The sequence below is a fragment of the Rana temporaria genome, chromosome 5 (genome assembly GCF_905171775.1).
Source record: "Rana temporaria chromosome 5, aRanTem1.1, whole genome shotgun sequence".
Lineage (NCBI taxonomy): Eukaryota > Metazoa > Chordata > Amphibia > Anura > Ranidae > Rana > Rana temporaria.
In genome coordinates this window covers 414,183,267-414,208,292 of record NC_053493.1, presented here as the reverse complement: position 1 = coordinate 414,208,292, position 25,026 = coordinate 414,183,267, and the positions used below count along the sequence as shown (strand labels likewise).

General features: G+C 45.4%; 1 protein-coding gene across 4 annotated transcripts in view; it reads right to left on the bottom strand.

Annotated features, from left to right (window-relative positions):
* The window catches only part of LOC120941595 (microtubule-actin cross-linking factor 1, isoforms 1/2/3/5-like), a 229,473-nt gene that overhangs the window by 144,727 nt on the left and 59,720 nt on the right, over positions 1 to 25,026 (bottom strand). For 2 of the 4 annotated variants that reach the window (XM_040355119.1, XM_040355122.1), the window contains exons 2-3: positions 13,652 to 14,242; positions 4,980 to 5,051 (exon numbers count right to left, since the gene is read on the bottom strand). In XM_040355119.1, the coding sequence (XP_040211053.1) occupies positions 4,980 to 5,051; positions 13,652 to 14,185 (606 nt within the window). In that variant the 5' untranslated portion in view covers positions 14,186 to 14,242. The remainder of the gene's footprint in view (positions 1 to 4,979; positions 5,052 to 13,651; positions 14,243 to 25,026) is intronic. The other 2 variants (XM_040355120.1, XM_040355121.1) reach the window with 1 other exon arrangement.

The following is a 25,026-nucleotide window of genomic DNA, read 5'->3' as shown; positions in this document are numbered from 1 at the left end:
AAATATCCCCGTCATTTTTATAAGAGATTGAAAAAGGGGGCAAAACGAAATGGGGATTATTGCGTTTCCAAAATAACTCAATCAGAATAATTATTAAAATAGCTAATTTTATTACATAGTATTAGTAGTACACACGATCGGATTTCCCGTCTGGAAAAGTTGGATGGTTTTTCCAACAGAATTCCTCTCAAGCTTGCTTCGCATACACACGGTCACACAAAAGTTCGGTGAACTTTTGACTGCCAAGAACGCGGTGACGTAAAAGACTACGACGAGCCGAGAAAATTAAGTTCTATGCTTCCGAGCCTGCGTCGATTTGTTTTACGAGCATGCGTCGGAATTTAGCGCGTCGGGATTTGCACACGCGATCGGAAATCCCGATCAACGGTAAAATAGAGAACAGGCTCTCTTATCTCTTTCCAGCAGCTTTTCCGTTGGAAGAAAGTCTGATGAAGCATAAACACGGTCGGGATTCCCGACCAAAAGCTCTCATCAGATTTTTTTCAACAGGAAAACCGATCGTGTGTACGGGGCATCACAGACATAAATTCATATAAAAATTAAACACGCAAGAAAGGAGCACATAAAGTGTGTTGTAATGGCAGGTCAAGTCTTCCCTACATGTTTCGCCAAGAGATTGGCTTCTTCAGGGGAATAGAACGTGACCAAAGTAATTATAGCTCCCAAGGGGCAGGGTCAACACGGAGTACGTTCCTTTAGGGCCGCCATAAGGAATTATGGGGCCCCTTACACCTTACACAGCTTCAGGCATGGTCCCCCTGGAGCAGAGAACCTGGGGGGGGGGGGGTGCCACGAATTGAGAAGCGGGGGGTGCCGCCGCTAATTGAGAAAATTGAGAAGCGGGGGGAGGCGTGAATTGAGAATTGGGGGGTTGCCCTGGGCCCCTTACAAAAAAATAAATTATAAAAAAAAGGGGGGGTAGCCATCCGGGCCCTGTGGACCTCTGGACCCTTTAATAAAAAGAAAAAAAAGGAAAGAAAAAAATATATATATAAAAAAAATGTATAAAAAAAGGGGGGTTGCCATCCGGGGCCCTGTGGACCTCTGGGCCCTTTAATAAAAAGAAAAAAAAAATATAAAAAATGTTTTAAAAAAAGGGGGGTTGCCATCCGGGCCCTGGGGACCTCTGGGCCCTTTAATAAAAACAAAAACAAAAAAAAAAAATATATATATATATATATATATATATATATATATATATATATATATATATATATATATATATATATATATATATATATATATAAAAATTTAATAAAAGTATTATAAAAAAAGGGGGTTGACCTCCGGGCCCCTGGGGACCTCTGGGCCCTTTAATAAAAAAATAAAATAAAAAAAATATATAAAAAAAATTTACATTTTTTTTATAAAAAACAAGTAAAAAAAAAGGGGGGTTGCCATCCCGGCCCTGTGGACCTCTGGGCCCTTTAATAAAAAGAAAGAAAAAAAAATATATATAAAAAAAATGTATAAAAAAAAAGGGGGGGTTGCCATCTGGGGGCCCTGTGGACCTCTGGGCCCTTTAATAAAAAGAAAAAAAATGTATAAAAAAAGGGGGGGCCCTTTAATAAAAAGAAAAAAAAAAAAAAATATATATATATATATATATATATATATATATATATATATATATATATATATATATATATATATATATATATATATATAAATCTATAAATTTAATAAAAATGTTATAAAAAATAAAGGGGGTTGCCATCCGGGGCCCTGGGGACCTCCGGGCCCCTGGGGACCTCTGGGCCCTTTAATAAAAAAATAAAATAAAAAATATATAAAAAAATGTTTTAAAAAAAGAGGGGTTGCCATCCGGGCCCTGGGGACCTCTGAGCCCTTTAATAAAAACAAAACAAAAAAATATATATATATATTTAATAAAAATGTTATAAAAAAAGGGGGGTTGCCATCCGGGGCCCTGGGAACCTCCGGGCCCCTGGGGGCCCCTGGGTCCTTTAATAAAAAAATAAAATAAAAAAATATATAAAAAAAAATTACATTTATTTTTTAATAATAAATAAATAAATAAAAGGGGGGTTGCCATCCGGGCCCCTTACAAAAAAAAGGGGGTTGCCATCCGGGCCCCTTACAGGTGTACTGCCTGTACCCCCCCCCCCCCCGCCCCCCGCTGATGGCGGCCCTGCGTTTCTTCCAAGGATGGTAAGCCAACACTACCACAGTGTGACTGCAGAGGGCAGAAAGGAGACCAGTAAAAATAAAGTAAGAATAAATTTGAAAAAAGGGGGCGCTGGGATAGCCAGAAATATCCAGTCAATCAATGAAAGGCACTTAGATTGGAACTATGGAATGACCATAGTAGGTGTAATACAATCCTGGGCTTCAAATGTGCAAAAGGTGTAGCATACAGTATGGTGCCTGGATTGACTGCCATACACTCCCCAGGATATCAAAGCATGAGAGAGCCTTCTATAGGGAGATCCAGTGTTACAGCGCCCCTTGAAGCCTTATAAGGGTCCCCAAAATACAAAAATGTATTCATTTAATTTTGAATACAAAATAATTACTTTGGGGGTCTATTTATAAAACATTCGTCGCACGAACGTCAGAAACGTTCGTACAAGCCGAGTGAAATATCCCCGTAATTTTTATAAGAGATTCATTCCTGTATCGTCAGCTCCATCTAGTGGACAAAATGCAGCATGGTTTTCTCATTAAGGGATTTCAGAAAACTATGGCCTAGATTCAGGTACGGCTGATCTACGTTGCGCGGGCGTAGCGTAATGTATTTACGCTTTGCCGCTGCAACTTAGAGAGGCAAGTGCTGTATTCACAAAGCACTTTCCTCCTAAGTTACAGCGGCATAGCGTAAATAGGCTGGCGTGAGCGCGCATAATTCAAAGTCGGCTGTAGGGGGCGTGTTGTATTTAAATGAGGCTTGACCCCATGTAGATGCATGGCCGAACGAACGGCGCATGCGCGCGCATGCTCAGTATCACGTCGTATTTACGCCCAAAAATACGTCGGCTCAATGCCTGTGACGTGAACGTAATTTACGCACAGCCCTATTCGCGTACGACTTACGCAAACGACATAAAAAAATACGCTTGTTCCGACGTCCATACTTTACATGGGATGCGCCACCTAGAGACCAGCTTTATCTTTACGCCGGCGTATCTCTAATGTAAATGGGGTAACTAATTGTGACGGGCGCACGTACGTTCATGAATCGGCGTATCTAGTCATTTGCATATTCTACGCCAAACTCAACAGAAGCGCCACCTAGCGGCCAGCGTAAATATGCACCCTAAGATACGACGGCGTAGGAGACTTACGCCGCTCGTATCTTAGCCTAATTTAAGCGTATCTGGTTTCCAGAATACGCTTAAAATTTACGACGGCGCAGATTCGGACTTACGACAGCGTATCTACTGATACGCCGACGTAAGTCTCTGAGAATCTGGCCCTATACCCCATTTTGGCCACTAGATGGAACTAGGTGCAGACTTCACAGCAATATTTTGCAGGCATGTTGCTGACATTCGTGCGATGAATGTTTTATCGATAGACAGCTGTCTTCTCTCACTTTGTGTTATTTTGCTGCTAACTTTTCCCCAGAAATGATAAAGATCTCTGCACTATGGCGGAAGGAAGCCAAGACTGCAAATAACAAAACACCACCATGAGAACAAGGTTCCCTCCCCAGCTTTCCTGCTGGGAAAATAACAGGTTGGGTTTAGGGTGGAGGGATTGGCAAAAAAGAGGGGGGGGTCTTTATAAATGTGTAGTGAGGTGAGGGGCGCTATATCAAAATAGTGGATGCGTGTCACAATGTGCGTTTGAGTAGTACACAGTGTAACTGTGTACCCAAATCTATGTGAAAAACCAAACAGATTATAGTCTTATAGTCTTATAGTCTATCTAACATACGCTTCCTGAAGACGGTTTAACTGAAACGTGACGTCGAGGCGGTATCCGAGCGCGCACGCATAGCCACGCACTTCCGGTCTCACTGGTTGATGGACAACTAGCGGTGGAACGCACGCTAGTGGACCAGGACGCGGCCATCTCTTATCTTGTCTTACTATCCCCACCACCTACAGCCTCAGTGCCGGGAACGGGCACCAGCAACAGTAAGAGGCCATTTGGCATTGTAATTTTAACTTTTGTATATTAAATGGTTTTACACTATGGTGGTATCTCTTCTCCTTTCTTGGTACACCATTTGCTGCAATCGCTGACATTGGAATCCAATGAGACCCTGCTGATCCTCATTTAAAACAAGCCTGATTGACCATATTTTAAGTAATCTGGTCAACACCGTGTGGTAAGGAGCCATCCATTATTATTATGGTGACCTATAGGTGAAGGCGGATCACTTCTTTCTCGCACTTTGGCTATTTTGAAGATTCACAAGCACTTTAGCATTTGCACTTTTCCCTGCGATTTGGGATTGGATTATTTGCATTTTGCACCTGGACTTGATACAACACTGGATCCATTTTGCACTTAACTATTTATTTGCTGGACATTCTTTTAAATTTTTTTTTTTTTCTTTTTTTCTTTATTTTCCACGGCATTTGGCACTATTGTACTTATAGAGTTTAGACTATAATCTGTTTGGTTTTTCACATAGATTTGGGCACACAGTTACACTGTGTACTACTCAAACGCACATTGTGACACGCATCCACTATTTTGATATAGCGCCCCTCACCTCACTACACAATATATGCAAGTCAGTCACCTGATTTTATTTGGGAGCAGCTTCACTCAGTTAGTCACTTGATTTATCAAGTATATAATTTAGTGTAATTCATTTGGCGCGAGATTTATTTTTCCTGGTCTTTATAAATGGGGAAGCTCTTATCTGTAGAATCAATCTTATTGGATTATCTCCACAGGAGTGGAAATATGGGGAGGGTGAGCAGGTGTCTGTCTAAAGCATATCATCGATGCTTCGTATCATTGCACGCTTCACTACATACCATCTTGCTGAAGTTGTCCCATTGTCCCACCCGGTTGTACACATCCGTCTGAGCCACCTGGCTGTTGGGTACCTAAGAAAGAAATGGTACAGTGGTCACACATCTGGGATTATCGGATTATTGTGTAGGGCAGAGGCTATATTGGAGGTTATGTGATTAGGAAATGATTGTGAAGGGTGGAAGATATATTTGAGGTTTCAAGGATTAAGAGATTACTGTGAAAGGTGTAGGGTGGAAGATACATAAGAGATTCTGGGATTAGGAGATTATTGTAGGAACTGTAGGGTGGGAGATATATTAGAGGTTCTGGAAATAAGGGACTATTATGGAATGTGAAGGGTGGAAGATATATTTGAGGTTTCAAGGAATAAGAGATTACTGTGAAAGGTGTAGGGTGGAAGATATATAAGAGATTATGGGCCAGATTCTCAGAAGAGTTACAACGGTGTATCTCAGGAAACACTGTCGTATCTCTGTTTCTGAGCCCGGGTATCTATGCGTCTGATTCATAGAATCATTTTCGCATAGATACGGCCAAGATCCGACAGGTGTAAGTCACTTACACTGTCAGATCTTAAATGTAATTCGCCGCCAGCCGCTAGGTGGCGTTTACGTTCAGGTCTCATTTGACTATGCAAATGAGCCTGATACGCCGATTCCCTAACGAATGTGTGCCGCGTAGTCGTCGTTTTCGTAGGCGTAAGGTTACCCCTGCTATATGAGTGGTAACCTTACGGCATGTTAAGTATGGCGTCGGGTCCGCGTCGGCTTTTTCCGTCGGGTATGTCGTTTTACTAAGTCGTTCTTGAATACAACTTTACGTCAATGACGCACACGTCGGCGTCATTGACGTTTTCCGTCGTGAACTGGAGCATGCGCACTGGGCTATTTTTCAGCCCGGCGCATGCGCAGTTCAATCGTCGCGGGGGCGCGCTTAATTTAAATACAAGCCACCCCCTTTGAATTACGCGGGGATACGCCGGGCCATTGACACTACGCCGCCGCAAACTACGGAGCAAGTGCTTGAGGAATACGGCACTTGCTCCAGTAAGTTGCGGTGGCGTAGTGTAAATGGCTTACGCCGCCGCAGAGTCTTAGAGAATCTGGCTCTATGGGATTAGGAGATTATTGTAGGAACTGTAGGGTGGAAGATATATTAGGCCCCGTACAGACGACCGAACATGTCTGCTGAAACTGGTCCGCGGACCAGTTTCAGCATACATGTTCGGTCGTGTGTAGGCCCGAGCTAACATTTGCCCGCCGTGCCTTTTCCCAGCGGGCAAATATTTCCGGGCTTGTTTTAAAACAGCCCGCTGGAATCCTGTCCCCTCGGACATGTTCGGTCGTCTGTACAGACCTACCGTACATGTCCGAGCGCCCACCATCCCTCGCATGCGTCGAATGACTTTGACGCATGCGTGGAAGCATTTAACTGGCAGGCCCGCCCACGTCGCCGCGTCGACGGTGCGGACACGCCCCGCGTATTGTTTACACGCGGATTTCTGTATGATGGTTAGTACAGCCACCATACAGAAATCCCCGGGCAGACATGTACGGTGAAAACGGTCCGACGGACCAGTTTCATCGTACATGTTTGCTCGTCAGTACCCGGCATCAGAGGTTCTGGAAATAAAGGATTATTATGGAATGTGAAGGGTGGAAGATATATTAGAGGTTCTGGGATTACGGGATTATTGTAGGGACTGTAGGGTAGAAGATATATTAGAAGTTCAAAAAATAAGAGATTATTATGGAATGTGTAGGTTGGAAGATATATAAAAGGTTCTGGAAATAAGGGATTATTATGGAATGTGTACGATGGAAGATATATTAGAGGTTTTTCAAAATAGAAGATTATTATTGAATGTGTAGGTTGGAAGATATATAAAAGGTTCTGGAAATAAGGGACTATTATGAAATGTGTAGGGTGGAAGATATATTAGAGGTTCTGGGATTACGGGAATTTTTGTAGGGACTGTAGGGTAGAAGATATATTAGAAGTTCAAAAAATAAGAGATTATTATGGAATGTGTAGGTTGGAAGATATATAAAAGGTTCTGGAAATAAGGGACTATTATGGAATGTGAAGGGTGGAAGATATATTAGAGGTTCTGGGATTACGGGATTATTGTAGGGACTGTAGGGTAGAAGATATATTTTAGAAGTTCTTGGATGAAAAGATTATTGTGAAGGATATATTAGAGGTTCTGGGATTATCAGATTATTGTGCAGGGTGGAGGATATATTAGAGGTTATGGGATAAGGAGAATATCTTGGAGGATACTGTATATTAGACATTGAAGGGTGAAAGCTGATGACATAATACAGTGCAAAACCACTTTGATTTACTGTAATTGTGTGTGAAGGATCACAGCCTGGAGGCCATGTGTAGGAAACTAAAATATGAAATCTGTCGAGCCTTATCCCCAATCAACTTGCTTAAACCCATCCATTTTTTTAAAGGTCAGTCCATTCAAAGATAACATTTTAGTTAAAGGAGAAGACTGGTGGGCTGAGTCACCGGCTCACTCCAGTGATCGGATTTCGTGGGTCTCTTCCCACCACCTAGTAGTTTGGTGAGGACTCGGTTCTTGGAATATTCAAGCCCACCTTAAGGTCTTTGGAGGCCTGTTGCATTCTCCACAACATACAATAAATCCAGAAGGAAGAAAGGGACCTGCTAGTAACAATGCCCCCCAATGTGCAGACCTTCTCCCCACCAAAGTCTCCAAGAGATAGAAGGATCCATGAGGCCAGAGAACTCTCCAGAATCCACCAAACTTGGAGATGTCAGGTTTGGGTGACTGTTGACCTCTAAATTCTCCAGTGTTGTGTTCCCTACATTTGGTTGAATAATGCTCATCTGCTTACCACCCTACTGGGGGCATACATGAAGGACAGACAGAAGAATAATGAACACCCATCTACCTTCTACTAATCTTAATGCCCTTTTCTTGTGGTGTATGGAAACCCATCAGAGATTGATTCTTAGAACATCAGACACTGAGAAATGCTTATTACAGAGAAATCAAGAACCTTTCTTGGTCCACATTTCGCATATTTACAGTAGTTCTATGGACAAACCATGGAGGTGTGCCGAAAAAGGAGACATACTGTATAGGTATGTAGCCCAATATATGAACAACACACATGTTTAGCTGGCAGAAAAAGGGCAGAATGATGCAATCTATCTGTCTAGCCAGGAAGAGTCGGGTACTCATACTTACATCTAGGGCAGTGGTTCTCAATCTGGGGGTCGGGACCCCTCCGGGGGTCAAATGACTATTTGCCAGGGGTCACCAAATCCTGGGCTGTTCCTGGTGCCCGCAGCCGCCCATTTAGTTCACGGCATGGCTGGGGGGGGCCAGAGACTAGAGGTCAGCTGACTGGTGAGGAATGTAAAGTGGGAGGGGCTGGAGGAGACCCTATCTCCTGATTTTGGCATAGGTGTCACTGCTACGAGACACCACAGAGCTGGAGACGCAGGGAAGCCGGAGACACAGTAAGTAGCACTACCTGTGATTAGAGTTGCCAATAAAAGTCCCCACTACATGTGATCAAGAGCACCTAAGTTGGCTGATCGGAACTCTTTTACATACAGCTCTCCCCGTTCTTCAGCTCCGGGGACCGATCGCGGGACACCAGAGGCGATCGGGTCTGCGAGTCCCACGTACATGTACGTGGATGTGCCCAGCCGTGCCATTCTGCCGACATATATCGGCGTGAAGGGGTCCTTAAGTGGTTAAGGGGTCACGGCACTAGAAAGGTTGAGAACCACTGCTCTAGGCCTCAATGGTTTTTGAAAACAAGAAAGCTCTATAAGATCTTGATAAAGGAAAGTTACATTTTTTGTACATCTGGCGCCATTTTTGGGGTTAATCAAATGTTAGAAATTAGGATAGGTTTGGGTATCTAAACCCCCAAAAAACAAACTTGTAATATATTGCAGCTCACTAGTACTGTCATGTGGTGACTGCGTTTTCTTTTTTTCCGGCTGGTACACTTTCAGCAAATACAGAAAAATACCTGTTGATCCAGCCAGAAATGCAGTGTCCTCTTCACTTCCTGTGAGCTGAACCAAAAGCGCAAACAATGTTATCTCCCTTCTTTAAACTGCTAGTCCCTCCACCCCCCCTTTATGTAATAGAAATGAAGAGAGGAAGACGTTTGTTTGAAGTCCAACCTGGCTGACAACCATCTCTCCCTCCATAGATAAAGTGGAGTGAGCGTAGCCACCCAGACACAGGAAGTATGGTAATTGCAGGATCACCAGGTAAAAATAAAGAAAACATTTAAAAAAAAAAGCCTGAAGAAAAGAAACCCAATGCAGATGCCACATCTAAGGACAGTCAAACTGCAATTGGGTTTAGATACACTTTAATTGGAAGGTTTAGCTTTAGGGCCTTGCCATTCTGGGGATCCCACTGGTACCAATGATGGGGTACTATTCCTCCCACTGATAGCAATGATTGGACAATATTCCTTCTCCTACTGACCACCAAGCCTGAGGCCATGTTTTTTTCACTGTGCTGGGTCAAAGACATTTTCTACCCCCACCAGCCTCAATCTGCGCCCCCCCACCGAATTCTGAAGGACAGTTAACTGGCCCTTTGATTAAAAAGTTTGGAGGTTATCATTATTATTAGACGCGATTTATATAGCGCCAACAGTTTACGCAGAGCTTTACAATGTAGAGGGGAGACAGCACAATTAGAGTACAGTTCAATGCAGAAGGTACAGGAGGGCCCTGCCCTTAGAGCTTACATTCTAAAGGGAGGGGGTGGTGGTAATAGATGTGGAAAATGATTTGATGGGGGTGGCTCAGGGACAGTTGTTAGGTGGGTGTGGGTAAAGCCCTGTACACACGGGCGAGAATCCCATCGAAAAAAACCCGTTGGTTTTCTCGACGGGATTCCTAGCAAGATGTTCTTGCCAAGCCCTGTGTACAGACGCTCATTCAAAAGAACTTCCGTTCTTTTGAATGGCAAGAACGCGGTGACGTCATCGACTACGACAAATTAATTTCGAGCATGTGCGGGTTTCGATGGAGGCAGGTAATTATACACAATCTCGGGTTTCTCGGCAGGAAAACACTCCCAAGAATCCCGTCGAGGAAAATGGAGAGCAGGTTCTCTATTTTTCTCGTCGAGATTCTGGGCAGTTTTCCCGACACGAAACCATGCTCACGCACGGTTTTCTCGTCAGGAAAGCTCTCCCAGCAGCTTTCTTGCCGAGAAAACCGCGCGTGTGTACGAGGCCATAGGCTTCCCTGAATAAATGAGTTTTCAGGGATCTCTTAAAGGTGGACAGGTTAGGGGCTGATCGGACATACTGGGGCAGGGTGATCCAGAGGATGGGAGAGGCTCTGGAGAAGTTCTGAAGGCGAGCGTGGGAGGAGGTAATAAGGGAGCTAGAGAGCAGGAGGACCCGGGAGGAGCGGAGGGGATGATTTGGGTGATATCTGCAGATGAGGTTGGTGATGTAGATGGGGGCGATGTTGTGAATGGCCTTGTATGCTATGGTTAGCATTTTGAATTTTACACGGCGGGGTAGGGGAAGCCAATGAAGGGATCAGCAGAGAGGAGCAGCAGTCACAGATCGGTTAGTGAGGATTATTAGTCTAACAGCAGTATTCATATTAGACTGAAGGGGGGAGGAGCCTGCGTAATGGTAGGCCATTAAGGAGGGAGTTGCAGTAGTCAAGGCGGGAAATAATCAAAGAGTGAATAAGTTGCTTTGGGCGTCATTAGTCAGGGAGGGTCGAACTCTGGAGATGTTGCGGAGGTTAAGTCGGCAGGATTTAGCCAGTGATTGGATGTGGGGGCTGAAGGAGAGGTCGGAGTCAAGGATTACACCCAGCACCCTGGCATGTGTGGAGGGACCAATGGAGAGATCCCTGCCTTAACCACTTCCAGACCTTAGGTGTTTTTCAGATTTGGTGTTTGCAAGACTAAAACATTTTTTTCTGCTAGAAAATTACTTAAAACCCCCAAACATTATATATATATTTTTTTCTAACACCCTAGAGAATAAAATAGTGGTCATTGCAATACTTTTTGTCACACCGTATTTGCGCAGCGGTCTTACAAGCGCACTTTTTTTTGGAAAAAAATCACTTTTTTGAATTAAAAAATAAGACAACAATAAATTTGGCCCAATTTTTTTATATATTGTGAAAGATAATGTTACGCCGAGTGAAATGATACCCAACATGTCACGCTTAAAAATTGCGCCCGCTCGTGGCATGGTGTCAAACTTTTACCCTTAAAAATCTCGATAGGCGACGTTTAAAAAACTCTATAGGTTGCATTTTTTGAGCTACAGAGTAGGTCTAGGGCTAGAATTATTGCTCTCGCTCTAACGATCGCGGCGATACCTCACTTGTGTGATTTGAACACCGTTTTCATATGCGGGCGCTACTCGCGTATGCGTTCGCTTCTGCGCGCGAGCTCGTCGGGACGGGGCGCTTTAAAAAAAATTTTTTTTGTTTTCTTATTTCTTTTTATTTATTTTATTACTTTTTACACTGAAAACATTTTTTTTCATCACTTTTATTCCTATTACAAGGAATGTAAACATCCCTTGTAATAGAAAAAAGCATGGCAGGTCCTCTTAAATATGAGATCTGGGGTCAAAAAGACCTCACATCTCATATTTAGACTAAAATGCAAGAAAAAAAAAATGTAAACTGTCATTTTTTCAAATGACAAAAAAAAAATGTTTCATTAAGAGGCTGGGCGGGACTGACGTTTTGACGTCACTTCCGCCCAGCAGAGCTCTGGGGACGGGTGAAGGAGATCTTTCCTTCACTCGTAACCCCGCTCAGCTGCCGAACGGTCCCGATCTCCTCCGCCGCTACCGACGGCTCCGGTAAGCGGCGGAGGGCACGGGAGAGCGGCGGGAGGGGGGGGCCCTCTCCCGCCACCGATAACGGCGATCTCGCGGCGAATCCGCCGCGAAGACCGCCGTTATCGTGTACAGGACCGCACACACTAAAGATGGATACCTCGGTTGTGGCAGCAGCTGCTGCCGTTACCGAGATATCCATCTTTAAAAAGAGGACGTACATCGTCGTGCGCAGGTCTGGAAGTGGTTAAGCCATGATGCCAAGTCTACAGAATAGCTATGAGAATAGTCACTGAGTTGTCTAAACTTCAGAACAAGCTGTGCTAACCTATACTTTTCTACAGACGATCGGACATTCCGACAACAAAACCGTGGATAAATTACAGACGGATGTTGGCTCAAACTTGTCTTGCATACACACGGTCACACAAATGTTGTCGTAAATTCAGAACGCCAAGAAGGCGGTGACGTACAACACATACGACGGCACTAGGAAAGGGAAGTTCAATACCAGTGGTGTTAGTAGACGTTTGGTGATAGGCGATTCGCGCTTTTCAGCCTCATGCTTTTCAGTCCGTTACAGCGTGACGAATGCGCTATCGCCATTACGAACGCTAGTTTTACCAGACCGAGCGCTTCCGTCTCGTACTTGATTCGGAGCGTGCGTGGAATTTTGTGCGTCTGAATTTTCGACACACGATCTGAATTTACGAGAACGGATTTTGTTGTCTGAAAATTTGAGAACCAGCTCTCAAATATTTGTTGTCGGAAATTCCGACAGCAAATGTCTGATGGAGCCTACACACAGGCCCGGATTTCCCACAAGGCCACTGAGGCCAGGCCTTGGGGCGGCAGGGCTCCAAGGGGCGGCAGTGGCATGGAGTCCCCCGATGCCCGGAAGATACAGTTAAGGGCGGTAAGTTATGGGGGAATCCACCCGCTCGTTAACAAGTGATTGCGGCGGTTTCGCCGAAATCACTTGTAAAATATGTGCTCCCGTCCGTCCTCCCCTCTCCCCCCCACCCCACATACCTCTCTCTGCTGGTTCTGTCTTCGGGACTCCGTCCTCCCCCCGGCCACCGAGTCTGTCTCCTGTCCCTGCTGCCGATGTACACAGTGAGAGGGGAGAGCTGTACTCTTCCCATCTCAGCTGTGACAGGAGTTCTAGCACAGTGCTAGGACTCCTGTTTTGGAGGTGACAGGGTCAATAAAGAGAACATGTCACCTCCAATTGCTATCACACAGGAAATTGTTTTCTCCTGTGTGATAGCAAAAAAGTAAAGTGAAAAAAATTGATAAAAAATAAATAATAATTAAATTAATAACATAAAAAAGTAAAGAATAAGAAAAATAATAAGAAAAATAATAAGAAAATGATACAAAAATTTAAGAAAGTAAGCGACAAGCTACAAATAAATAAAAATAAAAAAAGTGATAAAAAAAGTAAAAAAACAAACAAAACATATTTGATCTAACCGTGCCGCACATTCTCCGTTGATTTTTTTTGGGGGGGGTTCGGTTGGCGGGGAGGGGGTGCATTGTGGAACCTGGCCCTGGGCGGCAGGGAGAGAAAATCCGGCCCTGCCTACACACGGTCGGAATTTCCGAACAAAAGTTCCCATCGAACATTTGTTGTCGGAAATTCCAAGCGTGTGTATGCGGCATAAGTAATTGAGGGTGATTTACAAATCCCAACAAGAGTTTCTAAAGTAGGATAAGGCAGTATTCTTGTTTGCTGACAACATCCAAGTATTGAGTTGTTGGTCATTGGAAGGCCACTACTTAACCATAGAGTATGGCCCATGGCAAAAAAAATGGATATTAACCTCAGCGAGCTCCCCGCCATAGTCTGTCAGCACTTTTACTGTCCTAGTGATGATGGGCTCCCCGCCCTTCTCTCCTGACGGGTACTGAACCACCTCCACTATCTCAGTGACAACAGTCTCTGTGACTTCAGTGACTTCCGTCACCTCCCTGCTGGCAAGTGGTTTCCAGGACCAGCTTCCCCCAGACGACCTCTCCAGGGTCCCTCTCTGAGGAGTCCACACATTCCCCACATGATCCGGCGTGGACCTAGGAGATCCAACCATGATGGCTGTCTTGGGTACATTGGCATCTGCATTGTTCTGCTTGGGAAGAGGCTCACAGCTTCTACTGGAGGTCAGCGCGACGTTCAGTTCCTTCTCAAACACCGTCTCGTTGGCTTTCTTGTCAGGTGGAGAGATGCTGGGCTCCACATTGTTCCTCACGCTCTGGAAGTCTACCACAGACTCCTTTTTCATACAACATTCTTTGAGAAAGCGCTCGGATTTCTTGCCCCTCTCCCCAAGGCAGCTGGGCCTGCTGACGGAATTACCCATGGCACAGGGCAAGAGAGACACAAGAAGGGGTCAGACATCAGGAAGGACGGGCCAAACCTGGAAAATAACAAAAAAAGTACATTAGTGTCTAAGAAAACAGATACATTTACCACATCAGCAAGGGGTTTTCTCTATATACTAAATTAGGAATGCATATCCTGATTTCATGTAAAACTCGATTTTGCAGCCAAATTACCAATTCAGGAGAAATCCTATTAAAATGTGCCTGCAAATCCACCAAGTGAAATTTGCTTTCAATCAACATTGACTAGTTTAAAAACATTTGCTGCTAGCATTAGTGAATAGATAGGAAAGTATTTTATATTTGTTTGTTGTGAACTTATTTTTACATTTCTTCAGTTACATAGTTACATAGTAGGTGAGGTTGAAAAAAGACACAAGTTCATCAAGTCCAACCTGTGTGTGTGATTATATGTCAGTATTACATTGTATATCCCTGAATGTTGTGGTCGTTCAGGTGCTTATCTAATCGTTTCTTCAAACTATCGATTCTCCCCGATTATCAGATTTTTTAATCGAAAAATTGAATACATTCGGGAAAAAATTGAACAGAAAAAAACAACCAACACCAATGGACAGGAGCAAGAAGAAAAAAGACAGATAAATACACTACATGCAACGAAATTCAGTCTGGTCCCAATCAACACTGACGCCACCAAAATCATCATCAGAAACCTCAGAGACAGCACATCACCGAATTATATTATTCCCACAAAACTTCTGAAAGAATGTACTGACATCTTGGTACCGACCATAACACATCTGATAAATCAATTGTTTAAAGAAGGTACTGTGCCGATCTCCCTCAAGGAAGGTATTATAAAACCCCTCCTAAAGAAAACAAACCTCGACCCCAAAGACCCAAACCACTGCAGACCAGTAACAAGCCTTAACACCATCTCAAAGATCTTGGAGAAAGCGGTAGTACAACCATTACAACTCAATTTGGACACCTACAAACTCTTGGACCCACTACAATCTGGTTTCCATCCTGGCCACGGGACAGAAACGGCACTTCTCAAAATATGGGATGACGCCCTTGTAGCAGCAGATGACGGAAAATCACAGACCACAAAACTCTGCTCACTCGTCTCACAGAAGTAGCCGGAGTCGCAGACTCGGATCTACGCTGGTTCGCATCCTTTCTAGAGAATCGATCCCAGACAGTCTATCTCCGCCCACTCCTCAATATTATCAGCAAACAGGACCTGCTCTATCACTCCTATGCTGATGACACTGAACTCTACCTTCGTATCACCGGGAAAAAAGACCAATACCGCGCACTAGAAAATTGCCTCTTACTGATCGATAACTGGAAGACAGAGAGTTCCCTAAAACGTAATGGATCAAAAACGGAACTTCTCTTTCTCCACGCAAATCGAAAGAAAAACTCCAGGACAACAGGCACACCTCCCACCATCCTTGGACAAACCATCACCCCAAGCACCAAGGTCAAAAGCCTCGGAGTCATCTTTGATTCAGACATGACCATGGACGCACAAATAGGATCAGTAGTCAGCAGAGCCCACCATCTCCTACGCCTGCTACGTAGACTCATCCCCTTCATCCCGGATAAGGACACAGCAGTAGTAGTCGGAACAATCATCAATGCTCGACTGGATTACGCTAACTCCCTCTACCTAGGACTACCCAAATACCAGATCTCACGTCTACAAGTCGTCCAGAATACAGCCGCCAGACTGATAACAGGAAAAAAGCCTTGGGATTCCATCACCCCGTCCCTGAAGTCCCTCCATTGGCTAACCCTTAAAGGATCGGGTGACATTCAAGACACTCTGCCTCACTCACAAATGCACACAAGGAAAAGTCCCGCAATACCTATGCAAGAAAATACGACACTACAACCCTGGGCAGGCCCTACAGTCGACGAATCAAAACCTGCTCTGCATCCCCAAGACCCACTACAAATCGAAAGGAGAGCGAAGATTTGCAGTCCAGGGGCCACGACTGTGGAACGCGCTACCAACGAGCATCCGCATGGAAGATAACCATTGCACCTTCAGGAAAAAACTATAGACCCACCTCTCCTGAAGGACAAGGACGATTCCGGATACAAGCGCCTTGAGGCTATTTAGTTGGCATTTGTTAGCGCTATACAAGTTACTCACTCACTCATGGTCCATGCCAATGGACCTTTGTACAGTAAACGTTTAGGGAGAACTGTATCAAATGCTTTTGCAGAATCCAGATCTACCACATCTACAGGCCTTCCTTTTATCTAGATGGCAACAATCCTCCTCATAGAAGGTTAATAGATTGGTTTGGCAAGAACGATTCTTCATGAATCCATGCTGATTACTGCTAATGATACCATTCTCATTACTAAAATCATGTATCACCTCCAAGAGCTTACATACTATTGATGTTAGGCTAACCGGTTTGTAATTCCCAGGGATGTATTTTGGTCTCTTTTTAAATATTGGTTCTACATTGGCTTTTCTCTTATCAGCTGGTACTTCCTGGTTTCTTGCCTGGGCATAATGATTTCACACATCCCAGGATTATTCTGGAGGGGAGGAGGGTCTTTCTCAGTTAAGCATACCCTCCTGCCTGCATGCCTGAGCTAAGGGCAGATGGATTCCAGAAAGTAAATGCTACATGAATCATCTGCCCTTACTCAAGATGGCCACCACCAGAAATGCTAGGAGGGGGGTTTCTCAGCAAAATAAAGCATGGAGACATGGATGGATGGAGAAAGTTTGCTTTAAAATTTACAAGTGAATTAAATAGCGCTTTTGGCTGGTGGTGCTCAGATACAGTATAGTTCTGCTTTAACAAAAGCAAATGCATGTCATTACAATAAAGCATTGGTGCCCAACCACTGGAACGTGTGCCGGTGTCCTCTGATGTGGTCTGCCACCTCCTGTTCTGGGATGGCGGGTCGGCAAGCCAAGGTTGCGGGTTTCCGACCCGCCATCCTTGAGAATCAGTGGGAAGATTTGTGCCGGCGCTAGAGGAAGCAGAGCCGATGCTTCCTGTATAGCGCCGGGTTCTGTCTCAGGTGGAGTGATACCAAATGTGCTCCGCCTGTGACAGTTTCCAGCGCGATACAGGAAGCATCGGCTCTGCTCTCTACTGCAGCCGTATGCTTCCTCCAGCACCGCTCCTGTCACACTGATAGCAGGTATGGGGGATCAAGAACCAGTACCCAGAAATACCAGCTAGCAGTACCCAATAGTACCCAGAAGTACCACCCAGCAGTACCCAGAAGTATCACCTAGCAGTACACACCAGTACCCAGAAGCACCAGTACCCAGAAGCACCACCCACCAGTGCCTAAAAGTACCACCCAGAAGTACCATCCACCAGTACCCAGAAGTACCAGCCAGCAGTACCCACAAATATATAGACCCCAAATACTAGGTAGTATCAAGTTGCAACGAGTTAGATGGATTCTAAGATAGCTTGGGGTATCTTCAACATGGATAAACCGCATCAACGCATTTCATGGGGAACCCCGCTTCTTCGGGAGGTCTAGGGGAGAGCTAATAACAAACTGTAATTCACAAAATAAAAAAATCACATATACATGTAAAACAGCATCATCATAATACAAATACAAAAGCCCACCAGACTATCTGGAGGTCCTCAGCAAGGGGAGGTCACGAAAAAAATATGCATTGTCTCCCCCTGGGGCAGAGACATTGGGGGTGTTACTACATTACCATGGCACCATAGCATACTTATATATATTGCTTATTATTACAATGAACAGTATTTCATTGTTGTACCCAAACAACATTTTTTCCCCCACAAATAGAGCTTTCTTTTGGTGGTATTTGATCACCTCTGCGGTATTTTATTTTAATTCAAAGTAGGTGGAAGTGGGCGTGATACATTTAAATGAACCGTGACCCCATGCAAATGATGGGCCGAACGAGCGGCGCATGCTCCGTCCGTGGACGTATCCCAGTGCGCATGCTCAAAATCACATCGAATATACTCCCTAAGATATGACGGCTCACTGCCTACGACGTGAACGTAACCTACGCCCTATTCACGTAGGACTACGTAAATAACGTAAAATACGACGGCTGTTCCCTGGTCCATACCTTTGCATGGGTTGCGCCTCCTATATGTGGATTAAATTTACGCCGGACATACGCCTTACATAAACGCCGTATATTACTGCGACGGGCGTAAGTACGTTCGTGAATCGGCGTATCTCAGTCATTTGCATATTCTACTCGTAAATCAATGGGAGCGTAAATATGCACCCAAGATACGACGGCGTAGGAAACTTACGTCGGTCGGATGAAGCCTAATTTCAGGCGTATCTAGTTCTATGGGTACGGCGCAGAGATATGACAGCACACATTTACACTTACGCGGCGTATCTCGAGATACGTTGGCGTAACTGTTACGAGAATCTGGGCCAATGTCTTTAGTTGAAATGGAAAATTTCCTTATTTTTACCACAATTTTACCCCTAATTTTGCTCAACCCTAATGTGTGTTTTTTCTTATGTCGCGTACACACGACCGTTTTTCATGACGAGAAAAATTCAATTTTTTAAATTGGTCGTGTGTAGGCTCCAGAGTATTTTTCTCGACGAGAAAAATGCCTGTTAAAAATTTAGAACATGCCATTTTTTTTCAATGTTTTTCACGTCGTCACTTTTCTCCTCGTGAAAAACGGTCGTGTGTACGCTTTAACAGGGTGGGGAAAAAACGCACATGCTCAGAAGCAATTATGAGAAGGGTAATTAGCATAAGCAGCCCAAAGGGTGGCGCCATTCGAAAGGAACTTCCCCTTTATAGTGCCGTCGTACGTGTTGTACATCACCGCGCTTTGCTCGAGCATTTTTTCACGATGGTGTGTATGCAAAAGGCAGGCTTGAGAGGAATCACGTCAAGAAAAACGTTGTTTTTTTCCATGACATGAAAAATGGTTGTGTGTACTCGGCTTTAGAACTAGGGGTTAGCTGTAGAGCTTGTGTTAGGGTTCCTCTGTCCCACAATATCTAATGTCCCCAACTAACAAGGGGTCCCAAGAAAAGGTCCACAAAAAAGGAATGGAGCTTCCGTAACCCCAAGAGCCATAGAAAGTCCAAAAAAACACCCAAAACCTTCAATGTCTTTAGTTGAAATAGAAAATTTCCTTATTTTCACCACAATTTTACTCACAATTTTGCTCCACCTTAAGGACCGCCTCCTGCACATTTACGTCGGCAGAAGGGCACGGCTGGGCACATGCACGTACATGTACGTCCTCTTTAAAGTGGAGGTTCACCCAAAAACTTAGTTTTTAACATTAGATTGAGGCTTATTTTGTGAAGGGGAATCAGGTGTTTTTTTTTAAATCGAAGCAATACTTACCGTTTTAGAGAGCGATCTTCTCCGCCGCTTCCGGGTATGGGCTGCGGGACTGGGGGTTCCTATTTGATTGACAGGCTTCCGATGGTCGCATACATCGCGTCACGATTTTCCGAAAGTAGCCGAACGTCGGTGCGCAGGCGCCGTATAGAGCCGCACTGACGTTCGGCTTCTTTCGGCTACTCGTGACGCGATGTATGCGACCATCGGAAGCCTGTCAATCAAATAGGAACGCCCAGTCCCGCAGCCCATACCCGGAAGCGGCGAAGAAGATCGCTCTCTAAAACGGTAAGTACTGCTTCGATTTAAAAAAAAAATACCTGATACCCCTTCACAAAATGAGCCTCAATCTAATGTTAAAAATTGTTTTTCGGGTGAACTCCCGCTTTAAGTGCCCAGCCGTGGGCCGCGACCCGGTCCGAAGCTCCGTGACCGCGGCCGCAGGACCCGATCGCCGCTGGAGTCCCGCAATCGGTCCCCGGAGCTGAAGAACGAGGAGAGGTGAGTGTAAACACAGCTTCCCCCGTTCTTCACAGTGGCGCTGTCATTGATCGTGTGTTCCCTAATATAGGGAAACACGATCAATGACGTCACACGTCCAGCCCCGCCCCCCTACAGTTAAAAAATACAGATGAGGTCACACTTAACCCCTTCAGCACCCCCTAGTGGTTAACTCCAAAACCGCAATTGTCATTTTCACTGTAAACAATGCATTTTTATAGCATTGTTTGCTGTGAAAATGCCAATTGTCCCAAAAATGTGTCAAAATTGTCCGATGTGTCCGACATAATGTCGCGGTCATGAGAAAAATCACTGATTGCCGCCATTAGTAGTAAAAAAAAAATATTAATAAAAATGCAATAAAACCTACTTTGTAAACACTATAAATTTTGCGCAAACCAATCGATAAACGCTTATTGCGATTTTTTTTTTAACAAAAATATGTAGAAGAATACGTATAGGCCTAAACTGAGGAAAAAAAAAGGAAAATTTATTATCATACTTACCGTAATTTTCCTTTCCTGATAGACTCCATGGCAGCCTACGTGTGGGTTAATCCCGCCTCCTCTCCAATGTGATAGGACCCCATACCCATAAAAGTTAACTCACCAATAGACTCAGTGTTCCGTAACTATCCCGACTCCATAATTTCAGGGTGGGAACTCCGTCTGCCATGGAGTCTATCAGGAAAGGAAAATTACGGTAAGTATGATAATAAATTTTCCTTTTTCCTGACTGACTCCATGGCAGCCTACGTGTGGGAAATAACTAGCCAACACACGGGTGGGTATGCTGAACAGAAATATATTTAATTTGTCCCGTCAGCCGACAAGACTGATAAACCAAAATTTACAGAAGACAGTGCTGCAGGTTCAACACAGTAATGGGACATAAAGGTGTTTATAGAAGACCAAGAGGCCGCTCTACAAATAACATCTGGCGCCACATGACGGGCTGCTGCCCAGGAAGCTGCCATCCCTCTCGTGGAGTGAGCTGTTACCGCCTGCGGAGGAGCCAAGCCCTTTGCACAATAAGCCTGTTGTATCGTTTGGACGATCCAGGATGCGATTGTTCTTGAAGATGCCTTCTTCCCTTTGTTCTTGCCTGAATGCAGGATGAACAGGTGATCAGAACGTCTGAATGTGGATGTAATTTGAAGATATTCAGTGAGTATCTTGCCCATATCCAGAGGGTGAGTCTCATCAGAATCCGGGTTTTTAAAGGTAGGGAGAACTACTTCCTGATTCTCATGGAAAACCGACGAGACCTTCGGTTTGGAGCCCAGCATAGGTATCAGAACCACTCTGTCTGGAAAAAAGGTGAGAAATGGCTCCTTGTGACCCAAAAAACCGATCTCGGACACTCTCTTGGCCGAGGTGATAGCTACCAAAAAGGCTACTTTGGCTGAAAAGTTCTTCAATGAGGACGGGGAAGGTCCCGACATACTAAGTCCATTCAAAAAGTCAAGTACTAACGGGAGATCCCATTTGGGGAATCTTGGCTTCCTCAGAGGTCTCAATCTTGAGGCTCCACGAAAAAATTGTTTGATTAGTGGATGAGTTGCCCAAGGGATTCCAGAAAAGGCTGAAAGTGCTGAGATTTGAACTCTTAGAGAACTTACAGACAGGGGTAGGTCTAGCCCTGATTGAAGAAAGCTCAGGATGTTTTGGATTTCTGGGTTCTTGAAGGAACTGCCCGCGGTTAAAGAAAATTCCACAAACTTAGACCAAATTCTACCGTACACTTTATTTGTGCTTCCTTTCCTTGAGCTCATAAGGGTAGAGATCACCCGAGAGGCGCAGCCAAGGGATTCTAGCCTTTCCCTTTCAAGAACCAGACCGCTAGTTTCATTTGAGCCGGACAGGGATGGAGGAGTGTCCCCTGGGAGAGAAGGTCTGGTCTGCATGGTATTGGAATTGGGTCCTGAAGACTCAGCTGGACCAACAGAGGGAACCAAGGCCTGTTCGGCCAGTATGGAGCCACCATTGTGATTTCCACTTCTTCCGCTAGAAGTCTCTTCAGGAATTTTAGAATTATTGGGATCGGGGGAAAGGCGTACGCCCTCTGAAACCACCATCGATCCGTTAGGGCATCTGTCCCGATTGCCTGGCTGTAGTAACCCCTCGTGTAGAAATTCTTCAATTTGGCGTTGTTCGGGGAGGCAAAGAGATCCACTTGGGGATTGACTCCCAGTGATAATATCCAACGGAAAGACTGGTCGTGGAGAGACCATTCGTTGACGTCCACCTGAGTTCGTGACAGGAAATCCGCTTGGGAGTTCTGAATGCCTGGAATGAAAACAGCCGTCAGGTTGACCAGGTTCACTTGGGCCCATTTCATAATGGGCTCTACTTCCTGGAGAAGGGATGAGCTCCGAGTCCCGCCTTGTCTTTTGACATATGATACTGCTGTGGTGTTGTCCATCCTTAGAATTACTGACTTTCCCTTCAGCAGTTGTGAAAAGGACTGTAGGGCACACCAGGCCGCTCGAAGCTCCAGGGTGTTCGAGCCTGGATTGTGGAGGCGAGCGTCCCACCTGCCTTGCGCCATGCTTGTGCCGCATAAGGCCCCCCAACCGGAGCCACTGGCATCTGTCGTCACTGTGACCCACGAAACTGGAGCGATGGAGTGACAATTCAGCAGATTCTTCGGTTGAAGCCACCAGAAGAGGCTGCCCCTCATTGACGTGGAAATGTGGATCCGTTGACTCATGCTCCCTGACTTCCACTGCCTGAGAAAGCCGGATTGGAAGGGACGTAGCCTCCATAGAGCCCATTTCACCATCGGTGTTGTGGATACCATTGTCCCAATGATCTTCAAGCATTGATGAGCTCTTAGGTGGCGAGTACTCAAGGCCCGGGAAATCCTCTCCTGAATTACCGGAATCTTCTCTGCTGGTAGAGAGATGGTCTTCCTTACTGTGTCGAATTGAGCTCCCAGATAGGTTAGACACTGAGTTGGCTCTAGATGGCTTTTTGCCAGGTTCAGGAGCCACCCGAATTCGGATAAGGTCGAGATGACCTGATCCCTCTGTGCCAAGAGAAGGGTCTTGTCTTGGGACAGGACCAGGAGGTCGTCCAGATAATGATACAGACGAATCTTCTTCAGCCTGATGAGAGCTACCAGTGCCAAAAGAACTTTGGTGAAGACCCGTGGGGATGTTGTTAGGCCAAAGGGTAGGCACACGAACTGGAGGTGTTCCTGGTTGACATAGAACCTGAGGTACTTGTGCAGCTCTGCTGCTATTGGGACGTGGAAATAGGCATCCTTTAGGTCCACGGAAATCATCCAGTCGCCTGGCTGTATTGCTTGTTGGATGGTTGATAGAGTTTCCATTTTGAACTTTTTGTGTGTTATAAATTTGTTCAAATATGTCAAGTCTATGACTGGGCGCCAGGTACCGTTCTTCTTTTGTACTAAGAAGAGAGGGGAGTACACCCCAAGAAACTGTTCGTCTTTTGGGACGTGTACCACTGCTCCTTGAATCTTCAGGAGGTGAATGTAGTCTAGAAGGACCTGTTTCTGCTCCAGTGACCCTGGAAGAAGGGTGGAGATGAACTTTGGACAGGGAGGACTGGAAAAGGACCATGTGTGTCCTGAGGTCACGGTCTTGATGACCCAAAAGTCCTTGATTGAGGCCGCCCAGACGTGCCGATAAAGGAGTAGACGAGCTCCCACACGATCCGCTTGGGCGGGCGTTGTCTCAAAAAGATTTCCCCTTGTCGCGTCCAGTTGACGCCTGAGTAGTTGGAGTAGGTCTCCGGTAGGAGCCTCTACCTCTGCTCCAATTCCTTCTGTAGTTTCCACCAGGCCTGTAAGCGCGAGCTTCCCTAGCGCGGTCCGGGCTGTATCGCCGGAATTGAGGCATTTTTCTTCCCGATTGGCGCTTGTCCTGAGGAAGGAAACCAGACTTGCCGCCCGTGACTTTGGAAATGGCATCATCTAGCTTGTTGCCAAACAGGGTTGATCCTTCAAAGGGAATCTTGCACCAGTTCTGCTTCGAAGATGGGTCAGCAACCCAGGGGCGTAGCCAGAGGGCCCGTTTCGCGGTCACAGAAGAAAGCATAATCCTGGCTAACAGGCGGATTAAGTCAACGGAGGCTTCGCCCAGGAATGCGACCGCCAGTTTTAACTCTGCCGTGGCTGAGTTCTTGGCTAGTTCTTCAGAGACGCCTTTGAGGAAAGAATCGACATTTTCCGTCCAGGCTTCCATGGCCTTTGATAATGCCGCTAAAGCTAGAGCCGGTTTGCACGCTGTGCCCGCAAGGCCATAAATTCTTCTGAGGTCCTGGTCCATTCTTCTGTCCAGGCCATCTTTGAAAGAGACGGAGTCAGCAATAGGTAAAGTGACATGTTTAGCCAGTCTCGTTACTGCCGCATCTACCAGAGGAACATTTTCCAAATGTTTGACCTCCTCCTGCTTGAAGGGATAGAGCCTTGAGGCTTTGTTAGCCATGGAAGATTTTCTGTCCACCTTGCTCCATTCCTCTTCAAAGATACCCTTCAGTTCGGATAGAAACGGGAACGTAGGGCGTTCTTTTCCCAAGCGCTTAAAGTATTTTTTCTGCTTGGCTGGAGAAGCAGGTTGTTCCTCCCATAAGAGAGCCTCCTTAATCGCTTTGACGAGTGGCGTCACCTGCGCGAAGTCAAATTCTAAGCCTTCTTCATCACTCTCTAGGTCACCCTCAGGAAAAGCCGGAGTGGAGGCTTGAGGCCGGGAAGGACCTGGATCCTCTAGGATCTCCAAGTTTGGAGAAGCAGACCCGTCAGTGTTGGTCTGAATCTGCGTGTGGGGCATGTTCTCTCTTAGAGTTCGTTGAACCACACGTTCCACCAGAGACTCGATGCGATGACCTTCAGTCTCTTTTTCCCTAACCGCATGGGCGTAGCATCGGTCGCATAATGATTTGCCCTCAGGGACACGAGTGTCACATCCCCAGCAGGCTCTGCGATCAGAGCGACTTTCATGGCGGTGGGAGCGGT